The sequence below is a fragment of the Hemitrygon akajei genome, chromosome 22, assembly GCF_048418815.1.
Source record: "Hemitrygon akajei chromosome 22, sHemAka1.3, whole genome shotgun sequence".
Lineage (NCBI taxonomy): Eukaryota > Metazoa > Chordata > Chondrichthyes > Myliobatiformes > Dasyatidae > Hemitrygon > Hemitrygon akajei.
The window spans coordinates 28,756,106-28,773,207 of NC_133145.1; the positions used below are offsets into that span (position 1 = coordinate 28,756,106).

General features: G+C 39.0%; 1 protein-coding gene and 1 long non-coding RNA gene across 2 annotated transcripts in view; one reads left to right on the plus strand and one right to left on the minus strand.

Annotated features, from left to right (window-relative positions):
- b3gntl1 (UDP-GlcNAc:betaGal beta-1,3-N-acetylglucosaminyltransferase-like 1) overlaps positions 1-17,102 on the minus strand; it is a 338,597-nt gene that overhangs the window by 63,931 nt on the left and 257,564 nt on the right. Inside the window, 3 exon segments of the mRNA XM_073025894.1 lie at positions 195-269; positions 2,339-2,407; positions 12,372-12,507. Coding sequence (XP_072881995.1) covers positions 195-269; positions 2,339-2,407; positions 12,372-12,507 — 280 coding nt within the window.
- The window catches only part of LOC140714583 (uncharacterized), a 65,747-nt gene continuing 62,232 nt past the window's right edge, over positions 13,588-17,102 (plus strand). The window contains exons 1-2 of the long non-coding RNA XR_012095934.1: positions 13,588-13,640; positions 14,464-14,557. This is a non-coding gene — a long non-coding RNA (uncharacterized lncRNA). The remainder of the gene's footprint in view (positions 13,641-14,463; positions 14,558-17,102) is intronic.

The following is a 17,102-nucleotide window of genomic DNA, read 5'->3' on the forward strand; positions in this document are numbered from 1 at the left end:
ACAAAGTAGTTTGTTAAATTTTCCAGTGAACCAGGTGCGCTTAAAGGGTGCAATAGAAGCAGGGCCCTGGCTAGTTTAAAAGGAGCCCAGAACAACTGGACTCCAATGTGTTTAAAAGACCGCCTTGCAGCTGTGTTGATTCTGTCATTAATACATTGTACATTTATTAACTAAAAACAAGTATTCTCACTCACCAGCTTCACACAGATGATGAAAGGGAGCTTAGCTTCCGTAAAATGGCAAATGGGAATTTTGGGCTTGGGTTTGATCTAGGAGAAGCAAACATATTTGTCAGGATTCTCTATAGTAAGGGTGCTACATAAATGTAAGTTGCTATAAATTTGCAACACATAAAACATATTGTGCACTTGTATATGTCAAGAATGCAATCTAGTTGTAACTATAATTTATATCTTGGAAGTTATAAAAGAAATCAGTTTTGGTGTTAAGAGGATTGTGTATTTGCACCCATCCCCACCACCTTGCTGGTCTGGCAGTCTTACATACCTAGTTGAGTGGATAGTGACCTGTCCCACTCTCTGACTGACATTGCAGCGTGCAGTAAGAAGTATTTTCTCTTTAAGAAGTGATTGGGACCTTTAAACTATCACCAACCAGCTCTTAAGATTGCCCTCACTAACAATTTACACCAGACGGTTTATCACACAAATGGTATAACATTTTTAAAGATAAAAATTATGCAAAATTTGTATCAACACAATAAAACATTGTAAAGATAGATTCTGTATCAATTACAGAGAAAATCCTAGAGCACAACACATAGAAACCGTTGATGAGTCCAAAGGCCAGGTTATAAGAAGAGTTGTGAATGAATGACCATCAAACCCTTGTAATTTCTGAGCATAACATCTACAAGTAAAATGAATAAACACTGTTGTGATGCCAGACATTCAGTATATATTGGTAATCATGATGCAAGATAAATTCTATATAAAATTTATGCCTTTCAGTAGTTTTCCCTTTACAGATGCTCTCTACTAGAAGTGGGAAAAGAATTAATCATAGATTTTTGCCACCCATTACCATGGAATACCCTGTCATCAGAGGATCCTGTCTCTGACCAAGGGTAACTCAGCCAATTGGTTGCCGGTTGCTGAAGGCATTTTGGGAAGTTTAGGGTAAAAGGCTCAGCACACAGGGTCCATTAGGATGTATGCACCTTGCCAGCACAAAATGGTTACACCTTACAAAGACATTATAAATGCAGGCTTAATCCAGCATCAAGGTCAACATCACTATGGTGAAAAAGGTGTGTCCTCTGGGTGGGGAATTTCATTCCATTTTTTTATTGTCTGCTTGGTGCAAACAAATATCTAACACTACAGGAGTTTGGTATCACTAAAGAAGTGATGCCCTAAATTTGGAGGCAGGAAGGAATTCAGGAATTCAGAGTGTTAAACCTGTACCCGTCAGTAATTCTTACCAATTTGCAAAGTGATATTTCTGCAAGCTATTAATTAGTATCAGTTAGATTGATCTGCCAATCATTTATCTTTATTTTAATAATATTATATCTATTTTGTGTAGAAGCTATTCTAAACTCCCATTTCTCAGATTACACAGGATTGATATATCAGCATGCATACAAAGTCACTGTTACAGAAACTTGGGAATTAATTATAAAGTTGTAGATATACTTGAGGGATTCATAATGGATGAAGTTGACATAGCATTTTAGACAGAAATTGAGGTCTTATATGAATGAGTGTTCCTGAAGTTAACATTGTAACACCTTAACCTCTCAATCCACTACTGAAAGACACACAGAAGATGAGTATAACGTATGATCTCTAAACCAGAGGATCATCAGAAAGTAACCTGTAGTAGATGAGAAGTAAATGCCATACATGTTGTGGAACAGTGCATTCACTTTCATTAAACACTGTGTAGTCTTCTCTGGCCTGTACATACAGTATCATGGCTGCTTATACTGCACATGTGTTGTGAATACTGTCAGATAGAAAAAGAGATGCTATTAATAGGAAGATTTTTCTCCTACACCCCTCACCCCACTCTTCCACCAAATCAGCCCTCTTTTCCTCATCCCAAATCAGCACAGGGAATTCAATTTTTAAGGAATTCCTAGGTGATATATCCAAGGAGTTCATGGGGAAAACCAAACACTCTGCTGGTCTCTGGAGATCCATGTCTCTAAAGATGAACAGACTGCAATATTCGAGTCTAAATCACTGACTGGGTGTGAGGGGTTTGTGCAGAGGTATGGATTGTGCGGAGCTGGGGTGCAGGTTTTGTGCTGTAGGCTGTACTTCTGTAAACCCATGTAATTAAAGTGGCATTTACAAAAAAAGAAATTTACCTGTGATTCTTCGTAAGTATAGAAGCCCTTTGCTATCTTGCTTTGATCCACATCACAGAAGGAGGCTACCTAGACAGAAAAACAGAAGGAACTATAGAGTTAGCTATATATATGAGCAACGTCATCCAACAAGCTCAAATAGTGACTTGAAAAAGTATTCAGCCCCCACCCCACAACTATTTTCACGTTTTTCTGTCTCATTGTCAAAATTATAATATATTCAAGTGGGAATGCTTGAGCGAATCTACAATGTGCATCATGTCAAATCAAAAGAAAAATTCTAAAACCAGTCAACGATTTCCGAAAAATTGAAAACTAAAATTGTAAGATGAAGAAGTATTCATCCCCTTTGTAATTACAATGCTAACTTTCCTCTGGTGCAATACTGTATATTACCTTACCAACTCAGCCAATTTATTGATATAGAAAATTGGGGGATCACCTGAATAAATACCCCCTCTCTCTGGAAGCTACAAGAGCACGGTAGATTTTCAGCAGACCAAACCGAAATGAAGACAAAAGAATATTCAAGGCAAGTCATAGCAATGATCATAGAGAAGTACAGATCTGGAGAAGGGTACAAGACCATCTCAAAGGCACTGAACGTACCTCAGAAATTTGTGTAGGGGAACACTTTGCATTCAGTTACCACAATGCCATTGGTTTCAATGTAAATATGCAAAAAGATAGGTCTTGTCCATGGGTTGAGATTCTAAACTGCAGAAAGGTTAATTTTGATGGTATGGGAAATGATCTGGCAAGTGTGGATTGGGACAGGCTGAATTCTGGCAAAGGTGTACTTGGAAAGTGGAAGGCCTTCAAAAACAAAATTTTGAGAGTACAAAATGCAGGTCATTGGGACAAGGCAGAAAAAATGGTTCAGCACAGCCAAGAAGGGCCAAAAGGCCTGTTTCTGTGCTGTAATGTTCTATGTTTCTAAAGCTTGTATGTGCCTGTTAGAATAAAAGGTAAAGATAGCAAGTGTAGGGAACCTTGGTTTTCAAGAGATATTGAGGCCTGGGTTAAGAGAAAAAAGATAAGTGCCCAGCAGTTAGAGGCAAACAGAAACAAATTAGGTGCCTATGGAATATAAGATATGCAAGAGAAAGACATGAAGCTGCTCTAGCAGACAAGATGAAGGAGAATCCTACGGGATGTTACGATATGTTAAGAGCAAGAGGATTGCAAAGGGCAAACTGTTCCCCTGGAAGATCAGAATGGTAATCCATGTGTGAAGCCAGAACAGATGGGGGGAGATCGTAGATGAATTCTTTGCACCTGTATTTACTCAGGAGGTGGACATAGAAGTGAGGCAAAGTGGCGTAAACTTCATGGACGCTGCACAGATTACAGAGGAGGTGTTTGCTATCCTGAGGCAAATCAGGGTGAATAAATACCCAGGACCTGAGAAGATGTTTCCTCAGATCCTACGGGAGGCAAGTGCAGAAATTGCTGGGGCCTGAGCAGAGATATTTAACTCACCCTTAGCAACAGGGGAAGGGCCAGAGGACTGGAGGATAGCAATGCGTTCCACTGCTTAAAAAAGGCTTTAAACATAAATCAGGATATTATAGGCCAGTGAGCCTGACAGCAGTTGTGGAAAGTTATTGGAAGGTATTCTAAGGGACCAAACATATAAGTATTTGGATGGATGTGGACTAATTAATGATAGTCAGCATGGTATTGTGCATGGTAGGTCATGTCTAACCAATCTTATAGAGTTTTTCGAAGAAGGTACTGGGAAAGTGGATGAAGGCAAGGCAGTGGATGTTGCACATATGGACTTTAGTAGGGCACTTAACAGGGACCTGTATGGGGCTGCTCAAGAAGGTTTAGTTGCTCAGCATTCATGATAGGGTAGTAAATTGGAAAAGACGTTGGCTTTGTGAGAGAAGCCAGAGAGTGGTAGTAGAGGGTTGCCTCTCTGACTGGAGGCCTGTGATTAGTGATGAGCTGGATCCTATGTTGTTTGTCATCTATATCTGTGAACCCGATGATAATATGGTTAAATGGATCAGCAAATTTCTGGATGACACCAAGATTGGGGGTGTAGTGGACAGTGAGGAAGGCTAACATTGGGATCTGCATCGGCTGGAAAAATGGCAGACAGAATGTAATGCAGACGAGTGCAAGGTTTTGCACTTTGATAGGCCCGACTAGGGTAGGTCTTACATAGTGAATGGTTGGGCATTGAAGAGTGTGGCTGAACAAAGCGATCCGGGAATACAGGTCCATAACTTGTGAAGTGGTGTCCCAGGTAAATGGGGTTGTAAAGAAAGCTTTTGGCACATTGGCATTCGTAAATTAATGCATTGAGAACAGGAGATGGGATGTTTTGTTGAAGTTGTATAAGACATTGGCGAGGCCTAATTTAGAGTATTGCATGCAGCTTTAGTCTCTTACCTACAGGTAAGATGTCAACAAGGTTGAAAGAGTATGGAGAAAATTGACAAGGATGTTGCTGGGTCTGGAGGACCTGAGTTATAAGGAAAGATTGAATAGGTTAGGACTGTATTCTTTAGAACTGAGAAGATTGAGAAGAGATTTGATAGAAGTATACAAAATTATGAGGGGTATAGATAGAGTAAATGTAAGCAGGTCTTATTCCACATAGGTGGATGGGACTACAACCAGAAGTCATGGGTTAGGGGTGAAAGGTGAGAAGCTTAAAGGGAGCATGAGTGGAAACCTCTTCACTCAGAGTTGTGAGAGTGTGGAATGAGCTGCCAGCACACGTGGTGCATGGGAGCTCGATTTCAATGTTTAGGAGAAGTCTGGATAGGTACATGGATGGTAGGGATATGGAAGGCCACGGTTCCATTGCCGGTTGATGGGAGTAGAGAATTTAAATGATTTTGGCAAGGACTAGATGGCCTGAAGGCCCTGTTTCTGCACTGTACTTCTCTATGACTCTACACCTTGGAGCTCAGTGCAGTGCATTGTGAAAAAGTGGGGAGAAAATGAAACCACAGTCACACTGCCTAGGTCAAGATGCCTCTCTAAACTTAGCCATCAAAGAAGAAAGTCACTTGTAAGAGAGGTTCCTATGACACAAATAGTTACTCTGGTGGAGATGCAGAAGTCAGTGGCTGCAAATGGAGATGAAGTTCATGGCTCCACAATCTCTAAGGCCTTGCACACAAAAGGTATTTATGGAAGAGCGGCAAGGAAGAAGCCCTGGATAAAAGAAAAGGCATATCCTTGCCTATAAAGACTTCACAAAGCATAACTTAGAAGATACTATAAAGATGTGGAAGAAAGTATTGTGGTCAGCTGAGATTATAGTGGAACTTTCTGGCCTCAACACTAAGTGGTACGTGTGGCATCTGGTGAGCAATGATGGGCAGATGAATGCTACTAAATACAGAGAGAGATCCTGGATAAAAACCTGCTAGCCTCTGCCAGAAAGTTTAAACTGGGGAGGATGCTCATCATTCAGGAGGAAAATGACCAAACAGCACATTGTCAGAGCAACCACGGAGTGGCTTCAAATGAAGAAGATTGATGTTGTTGAGTGGCCCAGTCAGAGTCCAGACCTTAACCCGATTGAGCATCTCTGGCAAGACTTCAACATTGCTGTCCACCACCACTCCCCAACTAACCTGGCACAGCTTGAGCAACTTTGCAAAGAGGACTGGGCAAATCTTGTTCCATCATGTTGATAGAGACTTAACCAAAAAGACTACTGTCTGTAATAGCTGAGAGAGGTCATTCAACTAAGTACTGAGCAAAGAGGGATGAATACTTTGGAATTGATGACACTTCCGTTTTTGAATTTTTAGTTTTTCATGCTTTACAATTCTCCCTGTTTTGGGGCTCTACTGTGGAAAAAAAGGGAGTATATGATTCAGAAATAAAAATTTTCAGTTAAATTGATCAAAATCGCTGGTTGTAATACTCATTTATGTGAACAAAGGGTTGGGGGCTGAATACTTTTACAAGACATTGAGGCTACGTTCACACTAGACTGGATAAATCCGTAACCGAAGCTTTTTCTCTTCGTTTTGACCCTCCGTCCACACTGAAACAGTGTTTTCTTTCCCCAAAAACAGAGCTTTTCTAAAATGCCCTCCAGAGTGTTTAAGTTTGAAAACACCGCTTGGGCAAGAGTAGTGTGGATGGGGTAACCAGAGATTTCTAGAAACGCTGTCACGACATGCCGGAACAGATGGCGGCATTTCATTGTTTTCCTGAATGCAACCCCCCACACAACCTAACTTTCAGAACAGACAGCAACGAGACTTAAGCCAGAAGAATTAGAAATGTACTCATCAAATACTTTGACCCATAACTTATGGGATAAATAAGTATACTCACTTTGCCCTGTTTTCTGTCCTTGCTTGTATGAAAGTGGTTTACCTATTTATGCAAGTATTTCTCTAACAATAGATGTGTAACAGCCTACTGTAACATTGTACGGAAATACAAGATAATACTGATGCAGACATGTTTTATACATTTAACAAGGTGCTTTATTAATGCAACAGAGTTGGTCAGTTTTTCAATGTTCGTCGTCAGCCAGGTCATACTGTCTATAAACTCCCTGTCAGTTGCATCCATATGCTCCAGTATTTGTTTTTTTTAAGTTTTAAGTCCACCTTTACGAGAGCCAACAGCTGTCCGTCATTTGGCAATTTCGTTTTAAATTTTTCTAGTCTGTAACTGCACAAACGCAGACTTTCACTGCGAGATTCAACACCAAACATGTCGCTTCTTTTCTGAAGATGTGTCCTGCACATGCCCAAGTAGGAGGAGATTCACCCAAATACCCGTTTTAATGGGGATGAAGGTATTTTCAAAAACGCTTGGTGTGGACGCCTATCATTTTTACGCGAAACCGGTGTTTTCAAAATTATCCGGCCTAGTGTGGACATAGCCTGAATCTGCATGCTGATCTCATATGAATATTCAACAGCTGTTTGTAGTGGTCCAGCTGGAAAGATAGTATGAGTGTTTGCTGTAACTTTATTAGGCTCCTCTCCATCTATATTACAAGTTTCACCTTTGTATACAAATCAAAAATGTTTCTGTTTGTTTAATACTGACAATGATTTTCAAGATTCAAGATTGTTTAATGTCATTTCCTGTACGCAAGGGTAAAGAGAACAAAATTATTTGGATTAAGAGTGAGCTCAAAGAGTACTCATGCAACGCAGAAATCCACGTTGTTAAAATGTATTACATCTTTATGAGCTGAGAAATTTTAACAATTCTACCCCAAGATTTTTCACATATACTGTAGTGTGTGTTATTTCAAGTCAAGTTTATTGCCATTTAACTATATCCTGTACCTGTATACCGTCAAATGAGACCATGTTTCTCCGAACCAGGATGTAAAGCACAGTAGTACATATAACACATAATAACTTAGGAAAGTAAGGATAAAATCTACAGATGAATTATGCACAAATAAACAAATAAATCACATAAATTAAATATTGTTAAGTACAGAACAAATTAACCGGTGAATACAATGCAGCAGGGAGTTCAGAAGCCTAATGGCCTGAGGGAAGACCGTTCTTGTTTTTATGCATCGGAGTCTCCCACTTGACGGTAGAAAATCAAAGAGGTTGCTGGATGGGGTCCTTGATAACACTAAGGGCTCTGCCCTTAGTAACTAATAATGTTTCATTAGTGATCAAGGATGTTCAAAAACATTTAATCGTTCTAATGGGCAATTAGGCCTCAAAACATAACATTGTTAGTGTTTAATTTAGGATACTTTTAGGGGTTTTATGGTGGGGTTTGTTCTAAATTCTGGTTCTTGTGCCAATGAACCTGATTTGCCTAAATGAACAAGTTCTATACTTTCTTTTGGCTGTTTCAATAAAACACAATGGTTGACCACATTACCAAATACTAGGAGGAAGATAAAATTGGCCTCTTTAAGGTAATTGTGGAATGATTACAGTAGTAATGAAGATGCCTATGATGCAGCTAATCTGGACTCCTTTCAGGGTCAATTCTATCAAATGGAAGTTAACTCTGAAGATAGAGTAACCGGCACAAATAAATACATTTGCCTTTCAAATATTATGGAAAACTACAATATATTCATGCCTTTATACATTGTTATGGGCAATCGGTTGTGTATTAACATTTTCTTTCAGCTGAAAAATCTAATGAATCATCAGTTCTACAAAAAATAAACATCTGTTCCTTTGTATGAGAGAAAATCTTAGCAAAACATCACCAAATCCGAGAATTCAACCATAAACAATGTGGGTTTATTTAAATGAGCCACATCTGAGAGCCTCATAACTATGTGTTGATACTTTCATTAACCCTGGAATCTGAAGCATGCAATATTATCTGTCATACTGAATAGGTAGACCTTTGAAGAAATGGTATATTCTAGGACTGATTTGCCTTCCCTGACATCTTGTACTCTAGAGTTTGTATATCATCTGATCAGATTAGTAGAGAGCTTTCATTCCTTTCACAATACTTGAAACATTATGTGCCAAAAAACAGGATGGCATTAATGTTGTAGATTTCAGACAGTGCCAGATTTCAAAATATCTAAACTTCTACAATATTGGCCCAATTATTAACACATGGGAAAGGACTGAGTTAAAAAATTATGCCGTCAGTAGAAATTCTAGAATTTGTTCATCTTCTGTTTACAGTTCACTTGAGATATAGTAGTTAGCTGGAGAAATAAACTTCAGTTTATGCAGATTTCACATTTAATGTAAAACTTATGATCTACGTCACAACCTAAAGTTTTGAAAAATGCTCATTGGAAGCCTAAAGTGTATGGAAAAAATGAGATTCAATTGTGTTCTGCAAGCATGTAAAACTGGCCATGAAGACTAACCTTCAAACACCATGACATCGTTTGACAATGGATATTGCTTCTACAGAAACCTTCTGTTATTTCACAATAATTATTTCCCCAGTTAAAGCATTGCTGAAATGAGTATGTTTTGTGGAGAGTTTCAACACTATTGTCAATACTTTGGCTCTTAATCTCAAACTTATCCATTTAGCTCTATAACTCATAAAATTTTCATTGTAATTTCACAAAACATTTTCACAAATAAGGTTTGCGTACATTACATTCACCAACCAGCGCAGATCTGTTCTGAGCAAAAATCGTGGTTCTGAGAGACAAAAAACTATGACAGCAAGCCCACATATCTGAATCCTAGTGTACACAGTTCAAAGCTCAAAGTGGATTTGATTTACAGATCTGATATGGCCAACAAAGTCAAAAGTATGATAAAGTGATTTTAACATTGTTGTGATATAATGCACAAAGCTTCAATACATTATGCTTTGAAATGATAAGAGACTGTGCATAGGAGCCTATACCTTTTTCATTTCTATTTCATAATATATTGTACATTCTATTGCATTCATACCCAAAAGCAAAGTTGCCACACCTGGATTTAATGAGAACATAGAACGATTTAGTAATGTTAAATCTGTTGCTGACCTCCTCTGCTGGACAGAAAGGTGATGATGGGGGGACGTCATGTGATGACGTAGAATCGAGACGTGGAAATCCAACTCTCCCGTAAAAAAACAGTAAAATAATGTTTAAGTGAAGAAAAGTTAGGAAATACTTTTTAAAAATTACTTATAAACTACTCAGGATTGTCTTAAGATATGACTCCTAAACAGAAGCAGAAGAAAACTACTGCTTTGAAGACAACACAGGTTGGAAAAGAATCAAGGCCGGCAGCCATGAAAGAGCCTTGGGCTCAAGTGCATTTTACCTCCAGCAATACAGGACAGGAAACTGCGGTAACATAACCGTTTCCAAAAAAAAAGAGCAACAGGAATTGCTCATACGTTAAGGAAGGGGCATGCGCAAACACGAGCAACCCAAACTTCAAATCCCAGCTATGATCGGAACTGAAAGTGAAAGTGAATATGAGGTGGAATCAGATTCTCTGGGTAAATCAGATGAAGATGAAGAGACAAACAAAGAAGAGCAACAGGAAGAGGTTGGAGGTGATATTGGAGACATAAAAAAATCTTTGGTGCAAATAATGCATGAATTAAAAGCATTAAAATTAATTTTAAAAAGATATTAAAAATATGAAGATTATGTTTGATAAAATGATGAAAAGACAGGACAAAATGGACAAGAAAATTAAAAACTTGGAAGAAATAACGGGAGACACCATTGATAGAGTGAATAAAATGGAAGATAATATTTCTGCCTGGACATCAGAAAGAAAACGGTTGTTGGAAAAAGTGGATGTACTTGAAAATTTTAACAGACGAAATAATATTAAGATTGTTGGACTTAAAGAAGGTATAGAGGGAGAGAATCCAATAAATTTTTTTCAAAAATGGATTCCGGAAATTTTGGAAATGGAAGAAGGAACCCAGTTAATTGAAATTGAAAGGGCTCACAGAGCCTTAAGATCAAGACCTCAAGTTGATCAAAACCCACGATCAATCTTGATAAAATGCTTAAGATATCAAGATAAAGAAAAGATCCTGAAGGCGGCTGCCCAACATGCCAGAAAGAGAAACGGGCCATTGCTGATAGAAGGGAAAACAGTTCTTTTCTATCCTGATATAAGTTATGGCCTTTTGAAGAGAAAGAAGGAATTTAACCCAGCGAAAAAAGTTTTATCCACCCGGCAACCTTGATAATTTTTTTGGATGACGGAAAAAGAAGATCTTTTACTGATTATCGGGATGCGGAAGAATTTGCACAAGAACTCCCAAATATTAGCTAACCACAGCCAAAGATTTAAAAGTGAAACAGATTAAAGATGAAGACAGGGACAGTGAATGAAGTTGATGGATGTTTAAGGACAGAAGAATATTTAAATATATTCTTAATTATATGATACAGGGGGAGAAAGGTAAAAATTTGAGAAATATTAATCGAGAGTAGTGATACTATTTTTTTTCTCTAATATATACTTTTTTATGTTACGGGGGAGCTGGGGGAACTTCGGATCGATTGCTACGGGATTCACGTGTGTAATTATGGTGATTGCCATGACCTGCACAACGGAGGGGGGTAATGTTGTGTTTTTTCTTTATTCACAACATTAGTAGGGGTGTATTTTGTTATTTTTTTTCTTTATAATCTATTTTTCTTTAATCTTTCTTTCTTTGCCTGGACAATCGGGGGGGGGGGGCGGAAGACACATAGCAACACGGAGAATTTTAAAAAGATTCCCCAAGGTACTACAAAAGTTGAAAAGTTAGGTATTACTATAGACTGGAGTAACCCTGTTAAAAATAATGACTAATTTACTGAATTTTTAAAGTTTTAATGTTAATGGGCTTAATGGACTGGTGAAAAGAAAAAGAATTTTAACATACATTAAGAAAATGAAAATAGATATAGCTTTTAGCTGCATTACTTATAATTTAAGAGATAAATATGAAATATTTCTGAAAATTTGGCACCCTTATTTACAAAAGATAGGATTAAATATATAGGTGCTCCGAAGATAAAATTATTGGTTATCTGGGGAAAGAAATAAATATATATACTAAAGCTATTATGAACTCCATGGAGCATGTGGGGATCTTCCAATATCCAGGCATTCTTTCTTTCTTTCTTTTTTTTTCTCTTTCTACAGGGATATGTTAGGGGGGAGGGGTTAAGGGGAGGGGGGAAGGGTTGATAATTTTTTTTCCCTTCTGTAACCATTTGAAAATTCAATAAAAAAAAATTTATTAAAAAAAAAGGTGATGATGGCAGATCATTTCAGTAAACGATAACAACAGCAGCCCAGGCTACATAAATGCTGCTTTTAAAGCAACACATAAAAGTCATCCTCACAGAAATACAATCAGACAAAAACATGAGGAAAAAGGTACAGATTTCAGTTATCTCAGGGAGAATGTGGCAATACAATGGGTTAGATGATTGCATTCACCTAGATTAATGCTCAATTATTCAAATGAAAATTTAACCCCATTGTTTTTTAATAGCATCTCTACCTACCCAACAATGAAAATTGGCTAACAAAGGAGATGTTGACAGAGTATTTGATAGATTATTTCTGAATTGTTGTCCTTTAATAATTTGGTTTTGGTTTAAACATACCTTTTTCTGATTGGCAGCTGACAGAGACCTGTATAGTTTTCTCCCCTGTTTCCCAGCATTCCAAATTGTAAACCGAGGCCAAGTGTTTAGAACTCTCTCCTCCAGGAATCTCACACGTTCCTTCCAAATCGTGTCCCTAAAGAAACAGGGCAATGAATCACATCTCTGTGCATGTAATACTGTACAGCAAAACAATCACCAATGTTTGGCTTTGCAAAGCACCAAAAACCATGTTGATTATATTACTGTAAATTCGGACCTTAGACTATTTTCACATGTAATCAGACACTTGCATGCATTGAAGCTTTGGGTATAAGTTTTAGTTCTGGTCGTGATTCATATTATCACAGAGGCTTCACAACAATAAACTAACACTGGCCTCTTTCTTTATTATAGCAGAATAAACTAGTAGCAGGAAGCAGCACAGAAGGAAATCTGGGTGACAAACCTGACACACGCATATTCAGAATTTACCAATCCAGATTTTCTTGGCTCCAGTACAGGGGCAGATAAATATCTTTTAACATACAGACTGTTATTAATTTCTTCTCCACTTACAGAAAAATGTTGGTTCTGGTGCCTTGCTTCAGTCAATTGGGCCAGAGAGCTGTGACTGCCGTCACGTGTTCTTAATATCACCACGTAGGCCAAGCACAGCCCGGTTTTGTAGCAAAGCTCAATAGTTCCCTTTGTACTTGACTCATAAACCAGGAATGTTTTTAAGTATAAATCAGTTCCAAGGCACTGGGTACCTGGAGCCGTTGCTGTGGAAAAACAACCTTCATCTGGGCTTTTGAAGATTTTTGTGTCAATTCTATTCCCGCATGTAGTGAAATTGCTTTGAGACCACGATTTTTCTTCCATTGCCTTTACTTCACTGTATAAGGATTTCACAAACCATCTTCCCAGACAATTCAATTTAGTCAGAGAAGGTTTAATGATATTCTAGATTGCCTCATTATTCTGAGCCACATTTAGGGCAGCTGGAGATTTCTACAATCGCTTATCATTGTGATGAAATAGTCATGCTCAAACCAGCTTTCCAAGTTATTTCTGATTCTGTAAGAACAATAAAAGCATTTGTGCAAACAGTGACATTCCTCTGGTAAGTGGCAATGAACAGTAACACAAGAGCACAGGAACACACGCAAAATGCTGGAGGAACTCAGCAGGCCAGGCAGCATCGATGGAAAAAAGTACAGTCGACGTTTTGGGCCGAGACCCTTCGGCAGGACTGGGGGAGGAAAGGCTGAGGAGTAGATTGAAAAGGTGAAGGGAGCAGAGGGAGAAACACTAGGCGATAGGTGAAACCGGGAGTGGGAGGGATGAAGTAAAGAGCTGGGAAGTTGGTCGGTGAAAAAGATACAGGGCTGGAGAAGGGTGAGTCTGATAGAAAAGATCAGAAGACCATGGAAGAAAGAAAAGGGGGGAGGAAGAGCACCAGAGGGAGGCAATGTGCAGGCAAGGAGATAAGGTGAGAGAGGGAAAAGGGTGAAGGAGGTGGGGGACTTTGAAGGAAGTTCAAGAAATCGGTGTTCATGCCATCAGGTTGGAGGCTACCCAGACAGAATAAAAGGTGTTGTTCCTCCAGCCTAAGTGTGGCTTCATCATGACAGTAGAGGAGGCCATGGATTGACATATCACAATGGGAATGGGAATTGGAATTAAAATAGGTAGCCCTTGGGAGATTCCCCGTTTTTCTGGCAGACGGAGCATAGTTGCTCAGCGAAGCAGTCTCCCAATCTATGTCAGAGCTCACTGATATACAGGAAGCCACAATGGGAGCACCGGGCACAGTATATGACCCCAGCAGACTCACAGGTGAAGTATTATCTATTTGGAAGGACTGTTTGGGGCCCTGAATGGTAGTGAGGGAGGAGGTTTAGGGGCAGGTGTAGCACTTGTTCTGTTTGCAAGGGTAAGTGCCAGGAGGGAGATCAGTGGGAGGGATGAATGGACAAGGAAGTTGTGTAGGGAGTGATCCCTGTGGAAAGCAGAAAGTCGGGGTGGGGGGGGGGTGGGAAAGATGCGCTTATGGTTTCACAAGCACATTTACCCTTGCCTGAAACGTTGACTGTACTTTTTTTCATAGATGCTGCCTGACCTGCTAAGTTCCTCCAGCATTTTGTGTGTGTTGCTCGGATTTCCAGTAACTGCAGATTTTCTTGTTTGTGACAAGAACACAGGTAAGTGGGATCAACAGTAAGGTAACCTGGCCCCTCCAGTTTGCCTCACTATTCGATATGATTATGGCTGATCTGCCTCAGGCCTCAACTCCTTTAACCTCAGTTTCCCTGTCTTTTAAGAATTTATCCACCTCCACTTTAAATAGTTTTCACAATGCTCTGGGATGGAGAATTCATTTTCTATGCACCTTAGTTTTAAAAGAGGATCTCCTTAACATGTGTCATTGTTCCCTTAATCGAGACTCTCCTACTAGTAGCAACATCTCGGCATATATTCTGACATTTACCTTTTGAATTGTGCATGTTTAATAAAATTACCCCAGATTTCTCCGAATTCTGAAGAAAACAAACCCAAGCTCTTTAACCTCTCACAGTAAGACAATCCAAAAAATTAGCTTATTGGATGACTTTTGGACTGCTCCCAATGCTGCTATATCCATTCTTAAATAAGGGGGCGAAAACTGCACAGTACGCCAAGTGTGGACTCACTAACACTTTGTACAACTCTTACAATACTTTCCTATTCTAAAGTCCTAAACTTGTAATAAAGTTTGATATTCTGTTTCCTTTCTTATCAATTTGCTGCAACTGCCTCTAAACTTTAGTTCATGTTCATCAACAGAGATACCTCTGTACTGTATTTATTTATAATCTCTCTCTGTTTATATAAGTTCTGCCTTTTGATTCCCTCTCACCACAATGCACAGCCACATTAAACTCCATTTGCCAGGCTTTTGCACCAAACTATATCCTGACATTAGTTACAATATTCTTATTGCCCACCTGCCTCTGTGCCATCATATTGTATTCAGCTTTTCTAAGGATAACCTACTACTGTTCTGATTACTCACTCTGGCATCATGCCACGAATACACGTCAAACTCCAGTATTTGATGCAGAGTTCTTTCCCTCCCTGCTTGAACAAGGAGTCACATTAGTTGTTTTTCAATCTGCTGTTACTTCCTAGAATTCAGTAAGTTTGGAAAACCCTAACCAATGTATCTATTATCTCTGTAACCACTTCTTATAAAAGCCCTTGGATGTAGGTTGGGTCTTGGTGACATGTCTGCCCTTGGTGCTATTTTTTCTGTACTTTCATATGTTAGCATGTATAATGAGTGCCCTGTGTACTACTGTGCTTTACACCCTGCTTCAGAGAAAGGTTGACTCATTTATGTACATATTATATGGTTATATATGTTATATACATACAATATATATCGTCAAATGACAGTAAACGTGACTTGACTTGATTAGTTTTTCCAAAACCTTGTCTCTCATCAACCGGATGATTACAAGCTCTTCCTTGCTCTTTGAAACCAGCCATTCTGATTTTTGAATTGGGGTGGTCTGCAGGTAGCGAGCACAGAGCTGAACTGAAATATGTCTTTTGATTTTGTGTTTTCCATTCTGACTTTTCGCTCACTTTTTCATTGCCATTTGTGCAATTTGGTTTTTTTTCGCGAGTAGGGTGAGGTTTTAACGTGTTTTCTTTGAACGGGTTCCATGGTTCTTCCTTGTTTTGTGGCTGTCTGAGGGAAGACAAATCTCAGGGCTGCATACGTACTTTAATAATAAATGTACTTTGAACCCTTTGTTATTGTTAAGATACTTGCGATGTCCTCCATCATGAAGATTGATGCTAAGTATTGGTTTGCTATTTCCTTCCTTCTGCTTATTGATTTTCCAGTTTCATCCTCAATGGGCTTTCAAACGTAACTTAGCCTCCCACTTCCTCTTTGTATTCTCTTAGAAACTCTTCCCAATTGACTCATAGAGTCATGAGTCACAGAACACTACAGCAACAAAATAGGCCTTTTGACCCATCTAGTCCATGCTGAACTATTAATCTGCCTAGTTCCATCAACCTGCACCCGGACCATAGCCCTCTATATCCTTCCAATTCATGTACCTATCCAAATTTCTCTCACAACCCTCTGAGTTAAGAAGTTCTTCCTCAAGTTCCCCTTAAACATTTCCTTTTCATCCTTAATCCATTACCACTAGTTGTAGTCTCACCCAACCACAGTGGAAAAAGCCTGCTTGCTCTTATCCTATCTATGCCCTTCATAATTTTGTTTCCCTCTATCAAATCTCCCCCAAATTTTCTATCCTCTAGAGAATAGAGTCCAAATCTATTCAATCTTTCCCTATAACTCAGGCCCTCAAGTCTTGGCAACATCCTTATAAATTTTCTCTGCACTCTTTCAATCTTATTTACATTGTTCCTGTAGGTAGGTGACCAAAACCACAAACAGTACTCCAAATTAGGCCTCAACAATGTCTTCTACAACCTCAACATAACATCCAACTCCTGTACTTAATACTTTGATTTATGAAGGCCAGTGTGCCAAAAGCTTTCTTTATGAACCCATCTACCGATAACACACACAAAATGCTGGAGGGACTCAGCAGGTCAGGCAGCATCTATGGAAAAAAGTACAGTTGACATTTCGAGCCGAGACCCTTCAGTAGAAGGGTCCTGACGAAGGGTCTCAACCCATAACGTTGACTATACTCTTTTCCATGGATGCTGCCTGGCCTG